This window comes from Bactrocera oleae, chromosome 2, assembly GCF_042242935.1.
Source record: "Bactrocera oleae isolate idBacOlea1 chromosome 2, idBacOlea1, whole genome shotgun sequence".
Lineage (NCBI taxonomy): Eukaryota > Metazoa > Arthropoda > Insecta > Diptera > Tephritidae > Bactrocera > Bactrocera oleae.
In genome coordinates this window covers 40,913,016-40,938,825 of record NC_091536.1, presented here as the reverse complement: position 1 = coordinate 40,938,825, position 25,810 = coordinate 40,913,016, and the positions used below count along the sequence as shown (strand labels likewise).

General features: G+C 35.1%; 1 protein-coding gene and 1 pseudogene across 4 annotated transcripts in view; one reads left to right on the top strand and one right to left on the bottom strand.

Moving 5' to 3' along the window:
* Nepl16 (Neprilysin-like 16) overlaps window positions 1-25,810 on the bottom strand; it is a 1,095,435-nt gene that overhangs the window by 806,016 nt on the left and 263,609 nt on the right. For all 4 annotated transcript variants that reach the window (XM_070113033.1, XM_070113031.1, XM_070113030.1 and 1 more), the window contains exons 3-4: window positions 6,028-6,320; window positions 5,790-5,957 (exon numbers count right to left, since the gene is read on the bottom strand). In XM_070113033.1, coding sequence (XP_069969134.1) covers window positions 5,790-5,957; window positions 6,028-6,320 — 461 coding nt within the window. The remainder of the gene's footprint in view (window positions 1-5,789; window positions 5,958-6,027; window positions 6,321-25,810) is intronic.
* On the top strand, window positions 1,843-2,631 carry LOC138855853 (uncharacterized; annotated as a pseudogene).

Here is a 25,810-nt window from a genome sequence, read left to right as displayed (position 1 = left end):
CGCGCCTTTTGTGTACACACAAAATATAATAATTTTGAATTGCAAGAATTTATTAGTTATTTTTAATAATTATTTTTAGGAAATATGTTAAAAAACTACTTTTTTTAGGGAATTTTTTTTTTTAATTACTAATTGTATGGGAGATTATGTAATTATAATTGAAATAGGAATTAAGAGTTGTACACAGTTAAAACATACTTTATCTAAGTTAAAAAATTATTATTTATTAAAGTAACTAATATATATTAAATTACAATTATTGACAGCTATCTTTACATCGAAAAGAGTTTATTTTTCTACTATTAATTATGGCAATCAAAAATATATAAGCATTGCGTTGAAATATGCAAACGAATGTATAATATTTTTTGTCACTACGTCTTTAGAGAATACAAACAAACAAATTGAATGGTTTGCCCACGCGAGAACATCCCATATAAAGTAGTCCGTGGGAAAAGCATGATGTACCCAAATCTTAGCCACAAACAGACAACGTTTGGCTTTTTGACTTATTGATAGTCATTGTGAATCTAATTGGAAATTGAAAGCATTTAAATTTAATTAGCATTGTAATGACTAATCTTGTGTGAAAGCAAAGCCGTAGTGGGTTCAAATTATGAAACAAAATAACCGGAAATTTAACCCATGCCCAGCATATCCAATGAATTCAAAAATTCAATTGGACACAATTCACAGCTTCCTTGGTGTCAATAGATTTGTATGACAGTAAGTCCCCGGGCAACAGCTGTTGTATTATTGAATTTAATCTTCAATTTTTAGCGTACATTTTTTGCTGCCAAAATCGTTCGTTTTGCCAGCCACTCAAATTTGTATGATCTTATAACATGTTGCTATAATTGTTTTGTTCAGCTAACGATGGTTTTTATCACCTAGAGCTAATCGAGTTAGATATGGAGTTATGTATATAAAGGGAGTTTTTTTAGAGTTAGAGGCAATAACAAGGCGAATGTTGTCTTCCAAATGGTTAAGCGTTTGTGGCTTATGCGCATAGACCAATGACTTTAGAAAGTAGTCTGGCGGTGTTAATCACAAGATCTTGTTGGCCAATTCACAGGTCCAAAACGTGAAGTTAGGCGGTCACCAAACGTGTCTTTCAATAAATCGATTGTGGCACGAGCTGTGTGACATGTCGCGCGTTGGAACCACACCTCCTGGACATCATGGTTGTTCAATTCAGGAATGAAAAAGTTAGTAATCATGGCTCTATACCGATCACCATTGACTGTAACGTTCTGGCCTTCAACGTTTTTGAGGAAGTACGGACCAATGATTCCACCAGCCCATAAAGCGAACCAAACAGTCAGTTTTTCTGGATATAATGGTATTTCGACATACAATTGAGGATTAGCTTCATTTCAAATGCGGCAGTTTGTTTGTTAACGCAGGCATTCAACCAAAAGTGCGCTTCATCCCTAAACAAAATAAATGATCGTAGTGCGCGAAACGTATTCCGCACAGAACCATTATTTTGGAAATAAAGTTGCACTATTTGCAATCGTTGTTCAGGCGTGAGTCTATTCATGATGAATTGCCAAACTAAACTGAGAATAAATCACTTGACAGCTGTTAAATCGGTTGCCATCTTGAACAGTAACGCCAACTTAAAGTTCTATACCTCCAAAAAAGCACCCTTTTAAATTATCAAGATGACGAGACGAGTTGAAATCCGGATGTCTGTCTGTCCGTCCTGTCCGTCCACTATATAAATGTGTACAAAACTTTATACTACTCGCCTAGCGAGATTGTGCGCTGGGATTCCGCAAGCTACATGGCTGTCTGCAGATTGAAAAGTTCAAAACCAGATCGATCATGTTGTGAAAGATGGACGACGTGGACCACTATCTTGTTTTAGCAAAGATATGCATCCGACTCTGTATAGCAAAGTACGCCCGTCCACAAGCACAAAGAAGGTTCGGCGTCGAGAAGCTACAATCACAACAGACAGTAACTCCTGTTCTCTGAGAGCACTCATCAGTAACTCGGTATAAGAAAACTATGGAACGGCATTTCAAGCCCCTTACGTAGAGCAGCAAAAGAAACCATTGGATTTTAGAAAAAGGACTGCCATGTCGCTGTGAAGAGGAAGCGGACAGCCTACCTCGCAATGTTGTAATCTTCCACAACACGAGCGGGGTGGGATAAATACCGAGAGTTGAAGAGGGAAGCGAGACACATATGTATTCAACAGGGGTAATGCTCTAAAATTGTTCGAAAATATGCGGCGACTAACGAAAGGTTTCAAGATAGGAGTATTCTTTTGTTGAACCTAAAAAGCTAATCTAGTGGATGATGTCCAGAGCATACTGAAGTTATAGAGGGAACACTTCTCAAGCCTGCTGAACGGTAATGAAAGTGCAATATCTGGAGATGACGAATCCGATTCCCCAACCGATGACTAGAATAGATGTTTCACTGCCCGACTTTAAAGAGATCCGAATAGCAATGAAGAACAATAAAGTGATTGGGGCTGATGGATTGCCGGGCGAGACATTCAAGCACGGCGGCAAAGAACGGACAAGGTGCATGCATCAGCTTCTTTGCAGGATATAGAAGGTTGAAAACATGGCCGACGATTGGAACCTAAGTGTGCTTTGCCCAATCCACAAATAATAATTAATATCGTATAAAGGGTACTATCGGGAGTAATGTGTGAAAAACTGAAGTCCAATAAAAGCTGAATTTAACGCAAAATCACTCTTGCCAGCAGGTAAAAAAGGTGGGTGCACTTGGTATATTGAATTGGCGCCTGTTATTAACTCGGCTATAATCGCGAAGCGGTATCTACGCCAATAAAAAAGAAAAAGTGTATACTGATAAATATATTAGGTCAAGTAAAAAGTTCGTTCGGTTTTTATCTAAGAGATGGCCTTATTGTTCATAGTACTAGTGTTACTACGTGTCGCATCATGTCATACTATACGGCGCTGAAAACGTGTTTATTCGCGCTAAAAGTTTGTCTTTGACAGTTTTTCGATTGATTTACTCAGTTCGTTGTGAGCGCTCGTCAAAGATGGACACCAACAAAGAGAAAATTCGCTATATTTTACAATTTTTCTTCGATCAAAGCGAAAAAGCAGCCAAAGCGGCTGAAAACATTAATTTAGTTTATGGGCCCGATACTGTAAATGAACGTGTAGCGCAAAAGTGATTTGCTAGGTTCCGTTCCGGTAATTTCGATGTCAAAGATACACCACGCGTCGGGAGGCCTGTCGTCGAAAATTGCGATAAAATCATGGAAATAGTGGCAACAGACCGTCACGTGAGTACTTATTTAATTGCTGAGGAACTAAAGATACGCCAGAAAACCATTTGGAACCATTTGCATAACCTTGGATTCAAAAAGAAACTCGATGTTTGGGTGTCACACGAACTAACGCAAAAAACATGTTGGACCGAATTTCCATCTGCAAATCGCTGCAGAATCGCAACAAAATCGACCCGTTTCTAAAGCGGATTGTGACTGGCGATGAAAAATGGGTCACTTATGACAACATCGAGCGCAAACGGTCGCGGTCAAAGCTCAAGACCTGATTGACGGCCAGGAAGGTTTTGCTGTGTGTTTGGTGGGGTGGGCAAGGAATCATCTACTGCGAGCTGCTCCCCTATGGCCAAACGCTCAATTCGGCCCTCTATGGCCAACAACTGGACCGCTTGAAGGCAGCACTCATCCAGAAGAGGCCATCTCTGATCAACAGAGGCCGAATTGTGTTCCATCAGGACAACAGAAGCTCCTGGAGCTCGGATGGGAGGTTCTAATGCACCCACCTTATAGTCCGGACCTGGCACCAAGTGACTACCATCTTATCCTGTCCATGGCGAACGGGCTTAATGGTGAGAAGTTGGCCTCAAGAGAAGCCTGTGAAAATTGGCTCTCCGAGTTTTTTGGCAATAGGGACGCAGTCTTCTACGAGAGGGGTATAATGAAGTTGGCATCTTGTTAAATAAATCGGACAAATGTACACAAAGTTATCATCTTTTGAAAAATCAATAAAAAACCGAACGAACTTTTTACTTTACCTAATATTATCGACGAGAGTATTTTGTGCGTTGCTGATTGTTTAAAAATTCAGAATCGGTAATTTATGTGTCATAGTGCTATTTTGGATGTAAATATAAATGATAATTTTATACTGTTTCAGCACTGTGGCCATAGATAATTGCTTTTTTATGTTGCACAAGGCATCAAAGTTATTTTAAAAGTTTAATGGCAGCTTAAATGCTGAATGAGCTGTTCTGTCTCCATCTAATTAAGTTGCTGCAATGCGAAATGGATCACTGCGAGAACAGTCGCTGCCAATTTGACAATATCATACTGCGCTTCCCCATTTATATCTGTGTTGATTAAATCAGATGCATTCCGATTTGGTGAACTCATACCGAAATGGATGATTGGTGAAATCGTAATGGCAATGCAATGATACTCAATAGTAATCAATTCTTCATTGTACATTGCGTACTGAATGATGTCGTTAGATCGTTGCACCTTATACGATGTCGATACAATATGTATATCATCAGTCCTCGAATCCATATGATTATCCCACACATGTTTATCATTGATATGCTGAGGTAATACAAAACGTACATACTCATATTCATAACAAACACATACAGTCCACTAAATCTTAATAAATAATTTCTTTCCATGGGCAATATGTTCAAATATCTTTGAACATGCTTATTTTTTAGCATCGACAATGCCAAGGAAATGAAAGACATACATATATGCATGCATATACAAAAAAAAATCACATGAAATGCATTAACATGCAATACGCATGCATTCCATTATAGTCGATAGTAAAAACCTATTGACTTAACAGAAGAATATGTACATGTTTATTAGGATGGAGCGACAAAAAAATTTTCTTTTTGCTTAGGGGGCGGGTAAATTCTATAGATTTAAAAAAAAAGAAACTTTTTGGCCAAAAAAAATTTTTTTAACACCTAGAGGCGCACTCAGTTTTAAAGTAAATCCCGAGTTGAATTTTTTTGAATAAAAAGAAATTATTTTTGGATTAAACTCTTCACGTTTATATAAAATATACCGAATTTGACGGTTTTTGACTCAAAATTTATTTTAACGCTTAAGGAAAGCATATGGTCATTTAAGACTTTTTTTATAACTCCAATAATGGCCAGAAATAAATTTTTTAAGTTGATAAATGTTAATTGGCCAGAAAGAGGACTCTCCACAGCTTCTAGAACACTTATCAAAAACTTTTTACGAAATAAAAATTTGAACTCGAAAATTTACTTTAACACTGAGGTGTTTTAAAATTTTTTTTTTTTTGCCAAAAATTTTCTTATTTTTAAATCTACAGATTTTACCCCTGGGCTAAACAAAAAAAAGTTTTTTTTCGCTCCACCCTAATGTTTTTATGTACATATTGTACCCATGTATTTAGTTAGTTAAGATAGTTTTAAAAACTGTATATAAAGCCTTCAAAAAGTAAATACAAATCTGAATGAATATATTCCACCAGCGGTAAGAGTCTAAAGATTCTTAATTGAGTTTATACAAGTACTATTGAAAATAGTAGACGAACTTGTGTTTCTGTGCAATTTAATGCAGCTGCAGCAAGCATACTGTCCCCCTAGTTTTAGGTTTTACAAGCAGCCGTTAGGTGAATAAAACTATTAAACTCTGTGTAAAATGTTGTGAGTGTATGATGACACTATTTTTATTATATATTAGAGTAAGCTGCAAATACCCCTTAAGTGGAACAAATTATTATACTGATTGAATACATATAACGGAAACTCACTTGATTTAGTTCACCGATAAATGTGGAAATCGTCTCTTTCTCTGAAGACTTTTGATCAGAAGACAGTTCGTTCGGTAAAAAGTGATCTAGTAGTTTCTTCAATAGTTTATATTCTCCATTTTTAAACTGATAAGGTGGCGCTTTTGGACCGGAATAGCGTATGCTGTTCTGTACATATTATATATAAAAAGTGTATGTAACATGTGATTTTATTGTATGGAATTTTGCATCTATGTACCTCTAATATTAGGGGTGAAGCTCCAGGCCCGCCTATTATTAGCAAAACTTGCGGTCGGCGGCCGTAGCTTAAGTCGTAATATATATCAATTAGCGGCGTTGGGCCCAATTTGTACATTTTTTTAATCAAAGATGATATTGAAGTAGGACCAACCGTTCCTGTAGGGAGATAACCACCAAGCTGTTCTAGAACGAATTTAATAGTTGAAGAATTCGTTGTTTGCCGCAGGCAACTGCTAAAGAGTCGTCCAAGTTTTCGAAAAGGGCCTTTTGTAGTATTGTGCTGAAGAAGATCTGAAGCAAAACAAATAACTAATAAATATTTGTCACACATTTTGAGAATTCAAATATAAATATGCGCGAAAAATCCGAAAGTAAAAGTAAAATAAATTTTTATTCCACAAAATCCATCACATAACTAATTTTACCTCATAATCGCATGAGAATTATCTTGCACTCACACAGATAATGTGTGGTGAGTCAACCAAAAGCACGTCATTTATAATATTGGATATATGAGGAAAAACGTAATGAAACGATTTAATCTATTTTTGACATCAAACTGTATTACTGTATCGTAACATCTCATCTAAGTTTTTTGAGATATCTAATATATTAACCAATGTCTATCTAAACCTGAAGGATGAAAATTAATTAATGGGGTATGAGTGCAAATATTTGTACCAGATCAGATTATTTTCACTAAGTAATGTTCCTAACTGACCGGTATTTTATTGGCGTCAGATGATAAAAGGCTTTCACTTTCGTTTATTTTCACTTCAAGTTATTTTGGTGAGCCGCTCAATGCTTTGTACGGTACCATATAGGATGCTGATATTTGTAGCCTGACAGAGTAGTTGTGGTTAAAAACAAGTTCGCAACACATGACATCGTCATGTACTAAAATTTTTTGCTTTGTACGTCCAGATGTACAAGATTTACAGCTTACAATTGCATGAAACCTTTAGAAAGTATGTCCAAATTTCGACGTCCAATACGTTTTGTTGAGACTTCACAATCGACTTTTTAGAGCTGAGAAGTAGCACAAAATATTTAAATTTGAGCAAACAATTTAGATTTTCTTGGAATAGTTGTCTTTTTCTTGGTCCTCGGCGACGGAAGTGTAGTCAGTTATGGATATCGTAAATTATTGAATTCGTGCTAGTAGATCATCGGTTACATCCTTATCACACTTAACATGTCGGATATCAGTCGTGATTGTAATATATAATATCCAACTGTATAACCTGCATTATGTAGTCGTCGTTTATATGCGAGTTATATTGACTTATATAAATGTGACAGTCGTGAACTTCCCACATGTAACGAAAACGGTGATTGGCAATATATGGGGCGGACAAGTCAGAACCGTTGGTACCAAACAACATTAAACCAGAGAACTTAAAACAATGAGAAGGTGCAGGTTCGACAGCGAACAATTTGTAGGAATTTATCAAGGAGTTCACCACAGATGCACGAGAAACAAATAACATTTTTCGCTTTTATAACAGCGGTGAATCTGTACACATACGCTCTCTTAACATAACCAACCGACGAATATTGAAGAGAATATAATATGTGAGCAAAACTGGGCATATTGATATGCCATTTGAAATATATTCCCTTTTATTGAACTATTATCTATTATTTTTTAAATTATTTTATGTTAATTCATTTTTACTTTATTGTGAGTTATTAATAATAATTTAAAAATATTTTGATATAATATATTTCTTAAAATCATTCATTTACTTGACACAATTATGGCGTCACAAAAGTACAGAATTGTGTTTTGCCGTCGGCATTTCACATTCATGCTTCAATTTTTCTTTTCAAATGCATGTGTAAAAGTAATTATGTACGTAAATATGTACTTTCATATATTATGACATACATATCTTATGTCGTTTGCACATTTGTATGTATTTGTATGTATATATGTACACTCAATTCTTCATGTGAAATCTCCGTTGACACATTTTTTGCTTTTATGTCAAAGAGTCTATCTGTCGAAGGACTGACGCGACGACAAAGCGTCACAACATTGTGTTGTTGGTAGAAAATCCGAGAAGTGCCGAAAACTAACCGAACGCTCGCCGATTGTCATCGCTTCCCTTGCCGCTCTAACAGCTTTGCCCACAAATCATTGTAGGTATGTATGTATTTATATGAGCATGCATACATATTGACGAAGATTTTTGCGAGCCACGGAAAAATATTTTAGAATTGTGAAATATTTTAAATCGACAAAAGCTTTGTTGCCACTTTTGTCATTGATTTCTGTGTTTGCAGGGTTGTCACTTTTCTCTTCTAGAGGGAATATCAGAAATTTGTTCAATTTATGATTTTTAGCTTTTGCCATCGTCGCGAAAAGACGCTTGTAGGCACACGCATGCTCGGGGAGATGTGTAAGGCGTTTGCTTTTATGAATGAAACGACTTAGCTTATTGCTTGTGCGCCAGCGTTCATGAATGAAAATGTTGTTGGTGTGCCATATTGATTTCTGGTGCTGTTTGTACGCTTAAATGTATGTAGATTTGGGTATGCATTACTTATTTTGGGCGGTCATATGCATATTTGTACATATAACTTACGTATAGAGCAGTGCGCTCACATGTATTTATTGATAATTGATAATATATTATTATATTATATAATATAACATATTGATGTACATACATAAATTATTAATTCTGTAAAAATTGAAATTAGAAAATTATGAAAATAGTAAAATATCATTTTTTGCATAATCTTTCACATTTTATCAATGTAGCATTTGTGCAAAAAAATAATAATTTATCAAATTTTCATAATAAAAATCGTTTATATGGCAAAAAATAATCATGCATATGTGAAATGGCATTTGTATTTCTTGTTTTCTCATTCATTTCATTTCATTTTTCTCTTTATTTTGGTAGATACGTATTTTGTCAGAGAACGTTGTTAAAAATTCTCATTTCTGTTAAATAACAGCAAAACTATACAGAAAGTGGTGAACTCCTTGATCTCAAATTTTCAGCCAACCAATCGAGCATCATACAAAATTCAATTTGCACCTTCTCATTGTTTTAAGTTCTCTGATTAAACCTGCTCCAATTGAAAAGTCAGACGCATCGAGCAACCAAAAAAGCGCTATCTCAGGTAGCTAGAGATCAAAAAAGAAAGGTCTAGTAAAACTGGGAGACTAATTTTTGTAAGCTTTTCTTTAGGTTCATTTTTCATCAGTAAAAGACAGTAATCACTTGGTAGCAGGTCCGGACTATAAGATGGAGGCATAAGAATCTCGCAGCCAAGATCCCAGAGTATGTAATATAATACCAAACACTATATTCATCATGTTCGTGGGAAGGATCATACCAAGGTGGGAATTTCAATACATCACAAAAGTCAACAGAAAGGCGGAAGTAATTATATTAGGGATATGTGGTTAGACAAAAATGTGGCTGAATTCATTCAAAGTTAAGGCAAAACTATATTGTGATCAAAAGGTTAACGCTTCATTTCCTTTTGGCATTAATGCGAATTGTGCTTGAGAATATAATTCCACGCAATTGTGTTAAGATAACACATGCATACGCTATATTTAAATTTCATTAATATATCTTGTAGATTGTGCAAAGGTTTCCTCCGATATATACATTTGTGCTTGGTTTGTACATATGTATGTAGTTTGGTATGTGGGTTGGCTATACTAGTAACTTGGTTATATATGGTTAGGGGTTGCATCGTTTGAATAAGCAGTCCTATGTCTGGTCATAATAACAGTAAAGCATATATATTTTATACTATCTATATCATCGAATCCTACATAACGACAACTTATCAGTTTAGTTGATGTCGCTGTAGTACTTCGTAGGATATGTACATTAATTTTATACTTCGAAGTCCTGTATTCCTATAGTATTGTTGCTTATGAATTTAATATTCATTAGACAAATTTGTAAATCAATTACAATCAATTTTAGTTTGTTATTAACTTTTTGTAAATTTTTATGTTTCATTAGTTTTATTATAATATTTTGCTTTAGATTTGAAATAGCTGCTTTCAAATCAACAAAACAATTATATGCTGTACGAATGTTCATACCGATATCGCTAATATGTCCGAAAGAGTCACATAATCTCGTTTAAGTTTGTTAGATATCTTGAACTCTCCACTATGCTTATGTAGTTGTTTAAATGAGTATAAACTCCCCCTCCAAATTTTTCGCCCTACCCGGGAAACGTACGCCCTAATATAAACCATCGATTAGAAAGGGATCCAGCCCGGATTACGTCACCGCAACGTTCCAAAGCCAAAACAATTAATATACAATAAAAGGACCACAATTATTTCCAAGCGGAAAAAACATAATGAAAGAACAATATCTATACTATTAAGGAACTACAATCAAAATTTCATCCGAGTAGAAAAAACATAGTGAAAGAACAATAACCAAAGTTACGCCCTAGTGCGAAAACTATATCCTAAAATATACAATAAAGGAACTACAATCAACATTTCATCCGAGTGGAAAAAACATAGTAAAAGAACAATAACCAAAGTTACGCCCTAGTGCGATACCTATATCATAAGATATATAATAAAGGAACTACAATCAAAATTTCATCCGAGTGGAAAAAACATAGTAAAAGGACAATAATCAAAGTTACGCCCTAGTTCGAAAACTATATCCTAAGATATACAATAAAGGAACTACAATCAAAATTTCATCCGAGTGGAAAAAATATAGTGAAAGGATAATAACCAAACTTATGTCCTAGTGTGAAAACTATATCCTAAGATATACAATAAAGGGACTAAAATCCAAATCTAGTATAAATGGAAAAAAACATAGCGAAAGGACAATAACCAAACTTATGTCCTAGTGAGCAAAAAAAAATTAAAAATAAAATATACATATATAAAGTGCATTCCAAAGTAAACAGGACTTTTAAAAAAGAGACAGTACAAATGGTTTTATCGGCAAAATCAATTAATTTTATTCAAAATAGTCCTACTGCTTAAATACAGCTTTTTGCACGGTCCAAATGCATGTCGAACGAGTGTTTTAGCTCGTTGCCCGGTATGGCCGCTAGTATGCCGGTGCAAACCTTTGAATGGCCTCCACGTCTGCATAACGCTTTCCTTTCATCGGCAAATGCATTTTTCCGAAAAGGTAGAAGTCGCACGGTGCCATATCAGGTGAATACGGGGAGTGGTTGATTGTTAAAATGTGATTTTTGTCAAATAATCGGCTAAAAGCGTCGATCGATGAGACGGCGCATTATCGTGCATCAAACGCCAACTTCCATCTTCGCGATATTCGGGCCGAACACACCTGTAAGTCCAAATGTTCAGTCAAAATGCGATAAATCGATGTTTTGGAAATGTTCAATTCTATTTCCATTTCCAGTTTCGATGGAATTTTCGGTGATCAAGGATTTTGGTTGGCCTACATGTTCATCGTCCTTTATGTCCTCACGACCACTTTGACTACGTTGAAACCACTCGTGCACTCTACTACGGGATAGGCAATCATCGCCATGAACTTGTTTCATCAATTGAAACGTTTCAGTAAAAGTTATACCAATTTTAAAACAAAATTTAATGTTGGCTCTTTGTTCGAAGCTCATTTTCGCACCGATGGCAAAAACATACTGACACTTAAAACGCAATAACTTCACTTCCAATAGATGAACTGTCATGAAATTTTTACTGGAAGTCGATAAAGAATAGCAGATTCTAACGCACTAGTCGACATATAGATGGCGCCACTAGAGTTTACTTTGTTACTTTGGAACGCATCTTGTATAAATAAAATATATATAAATAAAAATAAAGAAAGATAAAACTAAATAAGCGAAATATATAACAAAGAAATGGTCAACCAAGTCCCCGCAACAGAGCTAATAAAGGACGCCGCAAGAATAAAACCGTACTATGGCATCGACAAGGAATTTGATCTCTCATCCTTTTTGAGAGAAACTGAAATTATTCTTCCTCTGTTCGAAATTTACCCGGCACATCTCTTCATCTTCGGGAGACACATCTGGACCAAAATTCAGAAAGCAGCACTTCAAGTTATCAGGTCTCTGGGTCCTTCTGCAATATGGAAATAAATCAACATGGAATTAATACAAATCTTCGTAGTTAAAGTACCGTCTTTATAACCAAGCTATTCGTGTAAAATATACTAACGTGAGTAATTACTACAATAGTTTTAAGTCTATATAAGATAAGTTAAATAATAAGTATGAATTCGACCAAGCAAAACCTGTAGAGTTTTCTGATAGTGTTAAATAATTAATTTACCAGCGGGTAGAGTTCTCAACGCTTTAGTGGGGTTTGCTTGACACCAAACCAGAGATAAGCACAATTAGCACCGAGTTACAATCAGAGAAGAGTTCGTATACACATGTCCATCGACATTTATGGGAGTTCAACGGAATTTAAAATACCGTAAATTTAAATATGCATAAACAAAGACAATTGTAAAGGAATGAATGATAAAGGAGATCACAAATATAAAACTTAGATAAGACAGTATTGCCAGATCCGAGAACATTATCTCTGCTTCCATGACACCAAATGGGATGTACTAATAGCTCGGTGGGTGTGATGCCTCTACTGGCACAATCAGCTGGGTTCTGAGCCGAACGAATGTGATGCCATCGGGCGGGGATGTCAGCTCCTGTATTCTACGAACACGATTTGATATGAGTGGTTTAAGTGTTACTGGGTCCTTCCTCAGCCAACACAATACGATCACTGGGTCCACCAACAGATGGCAGGGAATGTCAACTAATCGCAAAGAATCTCGCACGTTCTAAAATGCCTCGGCAAGAATGAGCGCTGCCGCAAGCTCTAGGCATGGAATGGTAGCAGTTTTGAGTGGTGCCACCTTGGTGCGTGCCGTCAGAAGCTTGAAACGCACAGAACTGTTTGTGTTCGACGTCTTCGCATAAATAACTGCGGCATCACCATGTGAGCTAGCATCGCAAAACCCGTGAAATGATGTCTGAACGCGTGGAATCATTCCCATCCACCGTTCGATGCGAATTTGATTGAGCTCCGGAAGCTGTGTCCGATAGTTTAGACATTCGGGGCAAAGATCCTCAGGCAATGGGGAGACCCAGGATAGACCGCAGTCGCTGAAGGAATATTTTCTCAGTTACGATAACAGGCGCTAATAATCCTGTAGGATCGAAGTCGTTGAAATTTCTACTCTTTAACATAGATCAAAGCGAAAGAATTTCAGTGCGTCCCATCCTAAGTTCAAAACCTTCACCAGAATGGAAAATATAACTATAAAGTGACGGTTCATTAGATAACCCATCATCACCTTACTATCGTTCGAGTTCCATTTCCTTAGGGTGAACTGTCCCGCAGATAAGATGGAGTCACGCCAGCTCCACTGCTTCGGTAACGCTTTCACAACTTGTTGAGAAGTCGTCAACATAAAACGAGGTTACTATCGCAGTTTGAGCACGACTCGCTTGTTGTACAATATGTCGGGAACCACAGCGGAATTATCACAAGCTCATTGTTGTAGGGTTCGTACTGCACTGTAAGGAGTGCATGCCATGCCATATGTGATGGTCTTCAGGCGATACACCCGGATCTCGTTTTCAGGAGGCTCTCGCCATATAATTCGTTGATAGTCGCGATGTTCAGATGCAACCAACACTTGCCTGAACATCTTCTCTATGTCCGCAGTTATCGCCGCTCGATAGCGACGAAAACGTAAAAGTATACTACTCAGCGAGTCCGGAAGTGTTAGACCTACCAGTTAAACATCGTTCAGTTAGATTCCAGTGCTGGTAGGTGCCGAAGCGTTGAACATCACGCTGAACTTCGTTGTGACCGCATGATGAGGAATGTAGTAGCAATAAGTATGATCGTAAGGGGCTTGTACTAGTTCCATATGTCCGAGTGCTGCATACTCCCTCATAAATGAAATGTAGTTTTCCTTAAGAGTCACCTAATTCCGTTGCCTTTCGTCGCAAGAGTAAGTGTACGATATAACGGTCGTCTGAGGTACGGCTATGAATGGTCTGAAAGAATTGTCCACATTCATTCTCTGGCAGATCGTTAACCACTGCGATTTCCTCCATTTGCCAAAAGTTGGACAACAGTTCTTCCAACCGGTGGTCCTCCCTGTCTAGCGAAGTGGTGAGTGTGAGCAGTGATTCCTTTGCAGGAAGGGTCACTGCTGCTGGACCAAACACCACCCATCCAAAGTGGGTACGCTGGGCAAAAGGTTCGTCTGGTTCTCCACCGATGACTTCACCTTCTAGAACGTCGATAGTCTCAGGCGTACCAAACCGGTTGTACGCCAAATCTATGTCTCCCAAATATGGCCATGGGTCATGTCAATCTTCACTGCTGGAGTCGGAGAAGTAATGGACGATAAAACCAAGGCATCAATTCGCATTTCAAAGTTAGTTGTTGTTGATCTAAGAGTGAACGTAACGCTGCCTTTCACTCGAGTATTGATGGTAGCACCTACACCTTCTACCCTCACATCACATTTTCGTCGATACAGCTGCAAGCAATTGGCTAGACGATCCGTCTCAAAGCTAACCTGTGATCCGGGATCGCATAGAACTCATGCCACTAGCTGCACTGATGCTTCTCCAAAAGCATACGCACGCGCGTTTGCCAAAAGGGTTATCGGCTTTGGGTTGGCAGCGAGGGACCTTGCAGGTGCAGCTAGTCATGCTGGTTGTTGGCACCTCCGCAGATATCCCATTGCATTCGGTCGGCATCGTTGTAGATGCAAGCGTTGACGAGTTGTTGCACTTGTCTCGGCATAGGATTGTGTGTGCCTACGACCACGATTTCGACAGCTTCCAGATGAACACTGTCGATAAGAATGACCCGTACGTAAGCAGTTGTAACATCTTCAGTCTCTTAAGGGCTTCAAACCGTTGTTCGATACTAAGAGCCAATAATGTAGGACACCTGACGATTCGATGCGCTAACCCGCAATGACCACACAGAGCTGCATCCGTGGTAGCCACATGCGCTCTCACTGGTCGTTGCTGACGGAAAATAATTAATGGGACCAATGGTTCAGGAGCAAGGCTATGAGTGAGACTCTCAAAAAATTTCAAAAGGTCTTCTAACTGTGGTATTTCTGTACCGGAGCACCTCATACACCAATCTCGCTTAGTTATCGCTGGAAGCTTTGCCACTACTACTGGTACAGCCAATGCATCCCACTGATTTATGAAGATATCCATAACACGCAATGCACGCGGCGACTCATGAACCGTGTCCACAATAGCCAATAACGATTGTGATGACGCATGGCTAGCTGTTTTAAGGTTAAGAAAATGGGATACGTGTATTTCCGCTAGCTTCTTCTTATTGTCATAGCGGTCCTTGAGAGCCTTCCACACCTCTTGATAGCCACCCGAGTATATTTCACCAATTATAGGAACAGTAGCCACACTGACTGCCTGACGAAGTTTTCCCAATTTGAACGCTTCTGGGTATGCCGAATTATGTACCAGTGTTTCAAAGGCATCTTTGAACGCTAACCATTTACACATGTCTCCATCAAATAACGGGATAGCTAACGGGTCCAATTTGAGATCCACCAAATGGCCATCCAGAGATGTTGTAAGACAATTGTGCGCTCTGTGAGCGACATTAGATTTAATCCTTGACGATGCGATGAGACGATTAAGTCTGCTGCATGCCACAGTATACAGCTCCTCTACTGATTGCAAAAGTGCATCATGTGGGCCAATCTCGGAGGACGCAGCTCCTCCAACCAGACGATTATGGTTCTCCATGAAGCGCTCAAAATGTGATTCAAGCGACTTGAGCTCTTGTTGAAAGTGAAACACATCACGACCTTCCATGGCAACTTCCGAGACACGTGCATGTATGCGCTTTATTGCTTTCACTGCTGATGTACGCCAATAGAGCTTCGCCATGAAATCCCAAAACCGCAATTACAAAACAAAACTAAAGAATATTTGTTCTCACAGGAGGCACCAAAATGTTAAATAATTAATTTACCAGCGGGTAGAGTTCTCAATACTTTATTAGGATTTGTACGATTGTTAACGGTTTGCTTGACACCAAACCAGAGATGAGTACTATCAGCACCGAGTTACAATCAGAAAAGAGTTCGTAGGCACATGTCCTCCGACATTTATAGGAGCTCAACGGAATTTAAAGTACCGTAACTTTAAATATGCATAAACAAAGATAATTGTAAAGGGAATGAATGATAAACGAGAGATCATAAATATTAAACTTAGATAAGACAGTATTGCCAGATCAAACTTGACATTATTAGAAAATAACTTAAACTAATGTAAATAAGCGTAAACAGATAGCATCAACGAATCATTAATTTTAAAATCATTTCTGAACGACATCGACCCCACATTGAGTATTATCATTCTATAATAATATAAATAATCTGAGGGAAGCCTATTATACACTCGAAAAACAGGTTTACCTTCACGACACGATAAAAGCTACAATAGACAGTCACGTACCTCAATGACAGAATTTCAGAACTTCAGGGGATCAAGACTAATCCCAAGGGCAACACAGCCAACACTAATATAATTGAGGACAACAGCACCGTTCTTCTATACAATATAGACAAAACAATTATGATTCAGGACAACAAGGACTAATACCTCGAAATCAATAACATACGAACAAAATTCATTGGTACATGTTCATTTAATATCAACGAAGTACATGCACTTGAAACCATTAATGCCGACGAAAACCTTTACAAAAAATTAATTAGAGAGGATACGAATCCCGAGGAAGCAAAATACCACAAAAGTATCATATCAAAAAATAGCGATTTATTCTTTCAGGAAGGGCTAGAGCTCTCTTATGCCCACACAATACAACACGAAATTGTTACAATAACCGATAAACCCATATATTCCAAAATATACAAGGATCCCCAAATACACATGCAGGAAATAAAAAGGCAAATAGCCGAAATGCTTGATCAGGGTATAATCACAGAGAGAAACTCAGCTTAATTTCACACTTGTGGATTGTGCCCAAAAAATTAAATAATTCAGCACAAAAAAGTGGCCCATCATTATTGATTACAGGAAACTGAATCAAGATACAGTAGACGATACAAATAAACTATTCTCGAAAAATTAGGCCGAGATTTCACCTACGGCTTGACTAGATATCTAAAAAAAGACATCAGAATAAATTTGAAAGATCCACAAAATGATGATTCATTTAAAAAATTTAAAATCCTTCTAGTTAACCCACAAATATTAAAATACCAAGATTTTCATAATAAGTTTAAAATTTCCACCGACGCAAGTAATCATGTTATCGGAGCTGCCTTACTTCAAGATAATCATCCAGTCAGTTTCGCAAGTAGAACACTGAATGGGCATGAAAAAAGATATGCCACCATAGAAAACGGACTCCTATCATAGTTTGGGCAGCAAATTACTTTGGGCCTTTCGTTTATGGCAGAAAATTCGAATTGGAAATAGATCATCAGCCGCTAGTTTGGCTTAAGTCCAAATACAATGGCAAAGACATAAATCTCAAATTGGGCGAATTTGACTTTAATATAAGTTATGCCAAGGGAAAACAAAATAAAGTAGCAGACTTTTTGAGCAGAAGAGATGTAAATACTGGCGAAATAATGCAGTATTTGATAACACAACTCATAACAATACCAATTAGGGTTCCTCAATATAAGAAGGCAATATCAGTAGCAATGCCACATACATACATTCGCAAGCCGAGGAACAAAACGACCATGTAGGCATTTTTTTAGAATTACCAGATAACGAGTACAACCAGAGAACTTAAAACAACGAGAAGGTGCAAATTGAATTTTGCATGATGCTCGATTGGTTGGCTGAAAAATTGAGATCAAGGAGTTCACAATTTTCTGTAATATTTGCTGTTATTTAACAGAAATGAGATTTTATAACAACGTTCTCTGACAAATTACGTATCTCCCAATATAAAGAGAAAAATGAAGCGAAATGAATGAGAAAACAAAAAATGCCACTACACATATGCATGATTATTTTTTGCCATGTAAACGATTTTTATGATGAAAAACTGATAAAATATGATTTTTTTGCACAAATGCTACATTGATAAAATGTGAAAGATTATGCAAGAAATGATATTTTACTATTTTCATAATTTTCTAATTTCAGTTGTTACAAAATTAATAATTTATATATGTACATATGTACATCAATATGTTATATTATATAATATAATTGTATTAATATATTAACAATTATCAATGAAAGCGTACAAATGTAAGTACGTCAGCCAATAGGCAAAATACAAACATTGTTGTACAAAAACAACAATTGTCTCAAATAGCATTAGCACCAGAAATCAATATGGCAGCCAAATTGACAAATCATAAATTTGTAGTAAATCACACACCAACAACATTTTCATTCATAAACGCTGGCGCACAATCAATAAGCTACTTAAGTCGTTTCATTCATAAAAGCAAACGACTTACACATCTCCCCGAGCATGCGTTTGCCCACAAGCGTCTTTTCGCGACGATGGCAAAAGCTAGAAATCATAAATTAAACATCTTTCTGATGTTCCTTCTAGAAGGGAAAAGTGACAACCCTGTAAACACAGAAAACACAGAAATCAATGCCAAAAGTGGCAACAAAGCTTTTGTCGATTTAAAATATTTCACAATTCTAAAATATTTTTCCGTGGCTCGCAAAAATCTTCGTCAATATGTATGCATGTTCATATAAAAACATACATACCTACAATGATTTGTGGGCAAGGGAAGTGATGACATCTCGGATTTTCTACCAACAACACAATGTTGTGACGCTTTGTCGTCGCGTCAGTCCTTCGACAGATTGACTCTTTGACATAAAAGCGAAGAACGTGAGCTTCGATCATTGGTTGACCGTGTCAACGGAGATTTCACATGAAGTAATGAGTGTTCATATCTACATACATATGTTGTTTGTGGACAAATTTACAAATATTTTTACACATGATATGAAAATGCCGACGGCAAAACACAATTCTGTACTTTTATGACTCCATAATGGTGTCAAGCACTTGAATTATTTTAAGAAATATATCAAAATATGTTTAAATTATTATTAATAACTCACAAGAAAGTAAAAATGAATTAAAAATTAATAATTTAAAAATAATAATAAATAATAGTTCAATAAAAGGGAATATGTTTCAAATAGCATATCAATATTCCCAGTTTGGCACACATATACATATATTCTCTCCAATATTCGCCGTTTGGTTATGTTAAGAGAGTGTATGTTTACAGATTCACCGCTGTTATAAAAGCGAGAAATGTTATTTGTTTCTCGTGCATGTGAGGTGAACTCCTTGATAAAATCCTACCAATTGTTCGCTATCGAACCTGCACCTTCTGGTATAACCAGAGAACTTAAAACAACGAGAAGGTGCAAATTGAATTTTGTATGATGCTCGATTGGTTGGCTGAACATTTGAGATTAAGGAGTTCACCACTTTCTGTATAGTTTTGCTGTTATTTAACAGAAATGAGAATTTTTAACAACGTTCTCTGACAAAATACGTATCTACCAATATAAAGAGAAAAATGAAATGAAATGAATGAGAAAACAAGAAATACAAATGCCACTTCACATATGCATGAATTTTTTTTGCATATAAACGATTTTTATGTTAAAAAATTGATAAAATATGATTTTTTTTGCACAAATGAGGCATGATAAAATGCGAAAGATTATGCAAAAAATGATATTTTACTATTTTCATAATTTTCTAATTTCAATTTTTACAGAATTAATAATTTATGTATGTACATCAATATGTTATATTATATAATATAATAATATATTATCAATTATCAATAAATACATGTGAGCGCACTGCTCTATATGTAAGTATGTATGTACAAATATGCATATGACCGCGCAAAATAAGTAATACATACACAAATCTACATACATTTAAGCGTACAAATGTAAGTACGTCAGCCAATAGGAAAAATACAAACATTATTGTACAAAAACAACAATTGTCTCAAATAGCATCAGCACCAGAAATCAATATGGCAGCCAAATTGACAAATCCTAAATTTGTAGTAAATCACACACCAACAACATTTTCATTCATGAACGCTGGCGCACAAGCAATAAGCTAAGTCGTTTTATTCATAAAAGCAAACGCCTTACACATCTCCCCGAGCATGCGTTTGCCAACAAGCGTCTTTTCGCGACGATGGCAAAAGCTAAAAATTATAAATTGAACAAATTTCTGATATTCCCTCTAGAAGGGAAAAGTGACAAACCCTCAAATATGAGTATTAAAATATTTTAGAATAAAAGTGACAACATAGTAAATTTGTCGATTTACAATTCAAGAAACTTTTTAAAGAAAATATTCAATATTCCTCTGATTTATGTATACAGTAAACCCCGGTTAAGTATCACTCCTCCAATCCCTCTTATCTGCCGGTGTCTTGCTGCATCTCACATTTTTTTTCTTAATTTTTTAAAGAAAACGGTAATTTTTTTTTAAATACATAGAAATAATTTTTTTTGGTACCACTCGCTTAAGTACCACAACCGCTTATGTACTACAAAGCACAAAAAATCTGCATCTTTGGTTTTGGCACTTAACCGGGATTGACTGTATTTGTCAAAGAATTTATGTAAGTACGTTCGATTTTTTTGTACACACATTGACTTTGTACTTGCCCATATGCGATGTATGTTTGTAAGAGTGTGTATGGCACATCTCGGATTTTCTACCAACAACACAATGTGGTGACGCTTTGTCGTCGCGTCAGTTCTTCGACAGATTGACTCTTTGACATAAAAGCAAAAAATGTGTCAAGGGAGATTTCACATGAAGTAATGAGTGTACATATCTACATAAAAATACATACAAATGTGTAAACGACATAATATATGTATGTATGTCCTGTTGCACATTTGCTTCTACGCCAGTCAAATTTTTATAGGAAAATCAACTGAAATTAGTATTGAAATAAAATAGACTTTTGAGCAACAATATATTTTTTAAAATTTTATTAAAAGTAATATAGAAAGAATACATGTTTATATAAACACAATTCTGTACTTTTATGACTCCATAATGGTGTCAAGTACAATTAATGAATTATTTTAAGAATTATATCAAAATACTTTATTAGTAATAATTTAAAAGTATTTTGATATATTTCTCATAATAAAGTAAAAATGAATTAACATAAAATAATTTAAAAAATAATAAATATTAGTTCAATAAAAGGGAATATATTTCAAATGGCATATCAATATGCCCAGTTTTGCTCACATATTATATTCTCTTCAATATTCGTCGGTTGGTTATGTTAAGAGAGCGTATGTGTACAGTTTCACCGCTGTTATAAAAGCGAAAAATGTTATTTGTTTCTCGTGCATCTGTGGTGAACTCCTTGATAAATTCCTACAAATTGTTCGCTGTCGAACCTGCACCTTCTCATTGTTTTAAGTTCTCTGGTTATATTATATTTTTCTTTTATGCATCTAGCGATTTCATTTATAGTTGAATCAGAGAACTTAAAACAATGAGAAGGTGCAAATTGAATATTGTATGATGCTCGATTGGTTGGCTGAAAATTTGAGATCAAGGAGTTCACCACTTTCTGTATAGTTTTGCTGTTATTTAACAGAAATGAGAATTTTTAACAACGTTCTCTGACAAAATACGTATCTACCAATATAAAGAGAAAAATGAAATGAAATGAATGAGAAAACAAGAAATACAAATGCCATTTCACATATGCATGATTATTTTTTGCCATATAAACGATTTTTATGATGAAAAATTGATAAATTATTATTTTTTTGCACAAATGCTACATTGATAAAATGTGAAAGATTATGCAAAAAATGATATTTTACTATTTTCATAATTTTCTAATTTCAATTTTTACAGAATTAATAATTTATGTATGTACATCAATATTTTATATTATATAATATAATAATATATTATCAATTATCAATAAATACATGTGAGCGCACTGCTCTATATGTAAGTATGTATGTACAAATATGCATATGACCGCACAAAATAAGTAATGCATACACAAATCTACATACATTTAAGCGTACAAATGTAAGTACGTCAGCCAATAGGAAAAATACAAACATTGTTGAACAAAAACAACCATTGTCTCAAATAGCATCAGCACCAGAAATCAATATGGCAGCCAAATTGACAAATCCTAAATTTGTAGTAGATCACACACCAGCAACATTTTCATTCATGAACGCTGGCGCCCAAGCAATAAGCTAAGTCGTTTCATTCATAAAAGCAAACGCCTTACACATCTCTCCGAGCATGCGTTTGCCTACAAGCGTCTTTTCGCGACGATGGCAAAAGCTTAAAATCATAAATTGAACAAATTTCTGATATTCCCTCTAGAAGGGAAAAGTGACAACCCCTCAAATATGAGTATTAAAATATTTTAGAATAAAAGTGACAACATAGTAAATTTGTCGATTTACAATTCAAGAAACTTTTTAAAGAAAATATTCAATTTTCCTCTGATTTATGTATACAGTAAACCCCGGTTAAGTATCACTCCTCCAATCCCTCTTATCTGCCGGTGTCTTGCTGCATCTCACTTTTTTTCTTAATTTTTTAAAGAAAACGGTAATTTTTTTTTTAAATACATAGAAATAATTTTTTTTGGTACCACTCGCTTTAGTACCACAATCGCTTATGTACTAAAAAGCACAAAAAATCTGCATCTTTGGTTTTGGCACTTAACCGGGATTGACTGTATTTGTCAAAGAATTTACGTAAGTACGTTCGAATTTTTTGTACACACATTGACTTTGCACTTGCCCATATGCGATGTATGTTTGTAAGAGTGTGTATGGCACATCTCGGATTTTCTACCAACAACACAATGTTGTGGCGCTTTGTCGTCGCGTCAGTTCTTCGACAGATTGACTCTTTGACATAAAAGCAAAAAATGTGTCAACGGAGATTTCACATGAAGTAATGAGTGTACATATCTACATAAAAATACATACAAATGTGTAAACGACATAATATATGTATGTATGTCCTGTTGCACATTTGCTTCTACGCCAGTCAAATTTCTATAGAAAAATCAACTGAAATTAGTATTGAAATAAAATAGACTTTTGAGCAACAATATATTTTTTAAAATTTTATTAAAAGTAATATAGAAAGAATCCATGTTTATATAAACACAATTCTGTACTTTTATGACTCCATAATGGTGTCAAGTACAATTAATGAATTATTTTAAGAAATATATCAAAATACTTTATTAGTAATAATTTAAAAGTATTTTGATATATTTCTCATAATAAAGTAAAATTGAATAAACATAAAATAATTTAAAAAATAATAAATATTAGTTCAATAAAAGGGAATATATTTCAAATGGCATATCAATATGCCCAGTTTTGCTCACATATTATATTCTCTTCAATATTCGTCGGTTGGTTATGTTAAGAGAGCGTATGTGTACAGTTTCACCGCTGTTATAAAAGCGAAAAATGTTATTTGTTTCTCGTGCATCTGTGGTGAACTCCTTGATAAATTCCTACAAATTGTTCGCTGTCGAACCTGCACCTTCTCATTGTTTTAAGTTCTCTGGTTATATTATATTTTTCTTTTATGCATCTAGCGATTTCAATTATAGTTGAATCAGAGAACTTAAAACAATGAGAAGGTGCAAATTGAATTTTGTATGATGCTCGTTTATTTGGCTGAAAATTTGAGATTAAGGAGTTCACCACTTTCTGTATAGTTTTGCTGTTATTTAACAGAAATGAGAATTTTTAACAACGTTCTCTGACAAAATACGTATCTACCAATATAAAATGAAAAATGAAATGAAATGAATGAGAAAACAAGAAATACAAATGCCACTTCACATATGCATGCATTTTTTTTTGCATATAAACGATTTTTATGATAAAAAATTGATAAAATATGATTTTTCTTGCACAAATGAGGCATAATAAAATGCGAAAGATTATGCAAAAAATGATATTTTACTATTTTCATAATTTTCTAATTTCAATTTTTACAGAATTAATAATTTATGTATGTACATCAATATGTTATATTATATAATATAATAATATATTATCAATTATCAATAAATACATGTGAGCGCACTGCTCTATATGTAAGTATGTATGTACAAATATGCATATGACCGCACAAAATAAGTAATGCATACACAAATCTACATACATTTAAGCGTACAAATGTAAGTACGTCAGCCAATAGGAAAAATACAAACATTGTTGTACAAAAACAACAATTGTCTCAAATAGCATCAGCACCAGAAATCAATATGGCAGCCAAATTGACAAATCCTAAATTTGTAGTAGATCACACACCAACAACATTTTCATTCATGAACGCTGGCGCACAAGCAATAAGCTAAGTCGTTTTATTCATAAAAGCAAACGCCTTACACATCTCCCCGAGCATGCGTTTGCCAACAAGCGTCTTTTCGCGACGATGGCAAAAGCTAAAAATCATAAATTGAACAAATTTCTGATATTCCCTCTAGAAGGGAAAAGTGACAAACCCTCAAATATGAGTATTAAAATATTTTAGAATAAAAGTGACAACATAGTAAATTTGTCGATTTACAATTCAAGAAACTTTTTAAAGAAAATATTCAATATTCCTCTGATTTATGTATACAGTAAACCCCGGTTAAGTATCACTCCTCCAATCCCTCTTATCTGCCGGTGTCTTGCTGCATCTCACATTTTTTTCCTTAATTTTTTAAAGAAAACGGTAATTTTTTTTTAAATACATAGAAATAATTTTTTTTGGTACCACTCGCTTAAGTACCACAACCGCTTATGTACTACAAAGCACAAAAAATCTGCATCTTTGGTTTTGGCACTTAACCGGGATTGACTGTATTTGTCAAAGAATTTATGTAAGTACGTTCGATTTTTTTGTACACACATTGACTTTGCACTTGCCCATATGCGATGTATGTTTGTAAGAGTGTGTATGGCACATCTCGGATTTTCTACCAACAACACAATGTTGTGACGCTTTGTCGTCGCGTCAGTTCTTCGACAGATTGACTCTTTGACATAAAAGCAAAAAATGTGTCAAGGGAGATTTCACATGAAGTAATGAGTGTACATATCTACATAAAAATACATACAAATGTTTAAAGGACATAATATATGTATGTATGTCCTGTTGCACATTTGCTTCTACGCCAGTCAAATTTTTATAGGAAAATCAACTGAAATTAGTATTGAAATAAAATAGACTTTTGAGCAACAATATATTTTTTAAAATTTTATTAAAAGTAATATAGAAAGAATACATGTTTATATAAACACAATTCTGTACTTTTATGACTCCATAATGGTGTCAAGTACAATTAATGAATTATTTTAAGAATTATATCAAAATACTTTATTAGTAATAATTTAAAAGTATTTTGATATATTTCTCATAATAAAGTAAAAATGAATTAACATAAAATAATTTAAAAAATAATAAATATTAGTTCAATAAAAGGGAATATATTTCAAATGGCATATCAATATGCCCAGTTTTGCTCACATATTATATTCTCTTCAATATTCGTCGGTTGGTTATGTTAAGAGAGCGTATGTGTACAGTTTCACCGCTGTTATAAAAGCGAAAAATGTTATTTGTTTCTCGTGCATCTGTGGTGAACTCCTTGATAAATTCCTACAAATTGTTCGCTGTCGAACCTGCACCTTCTCATTGTTTT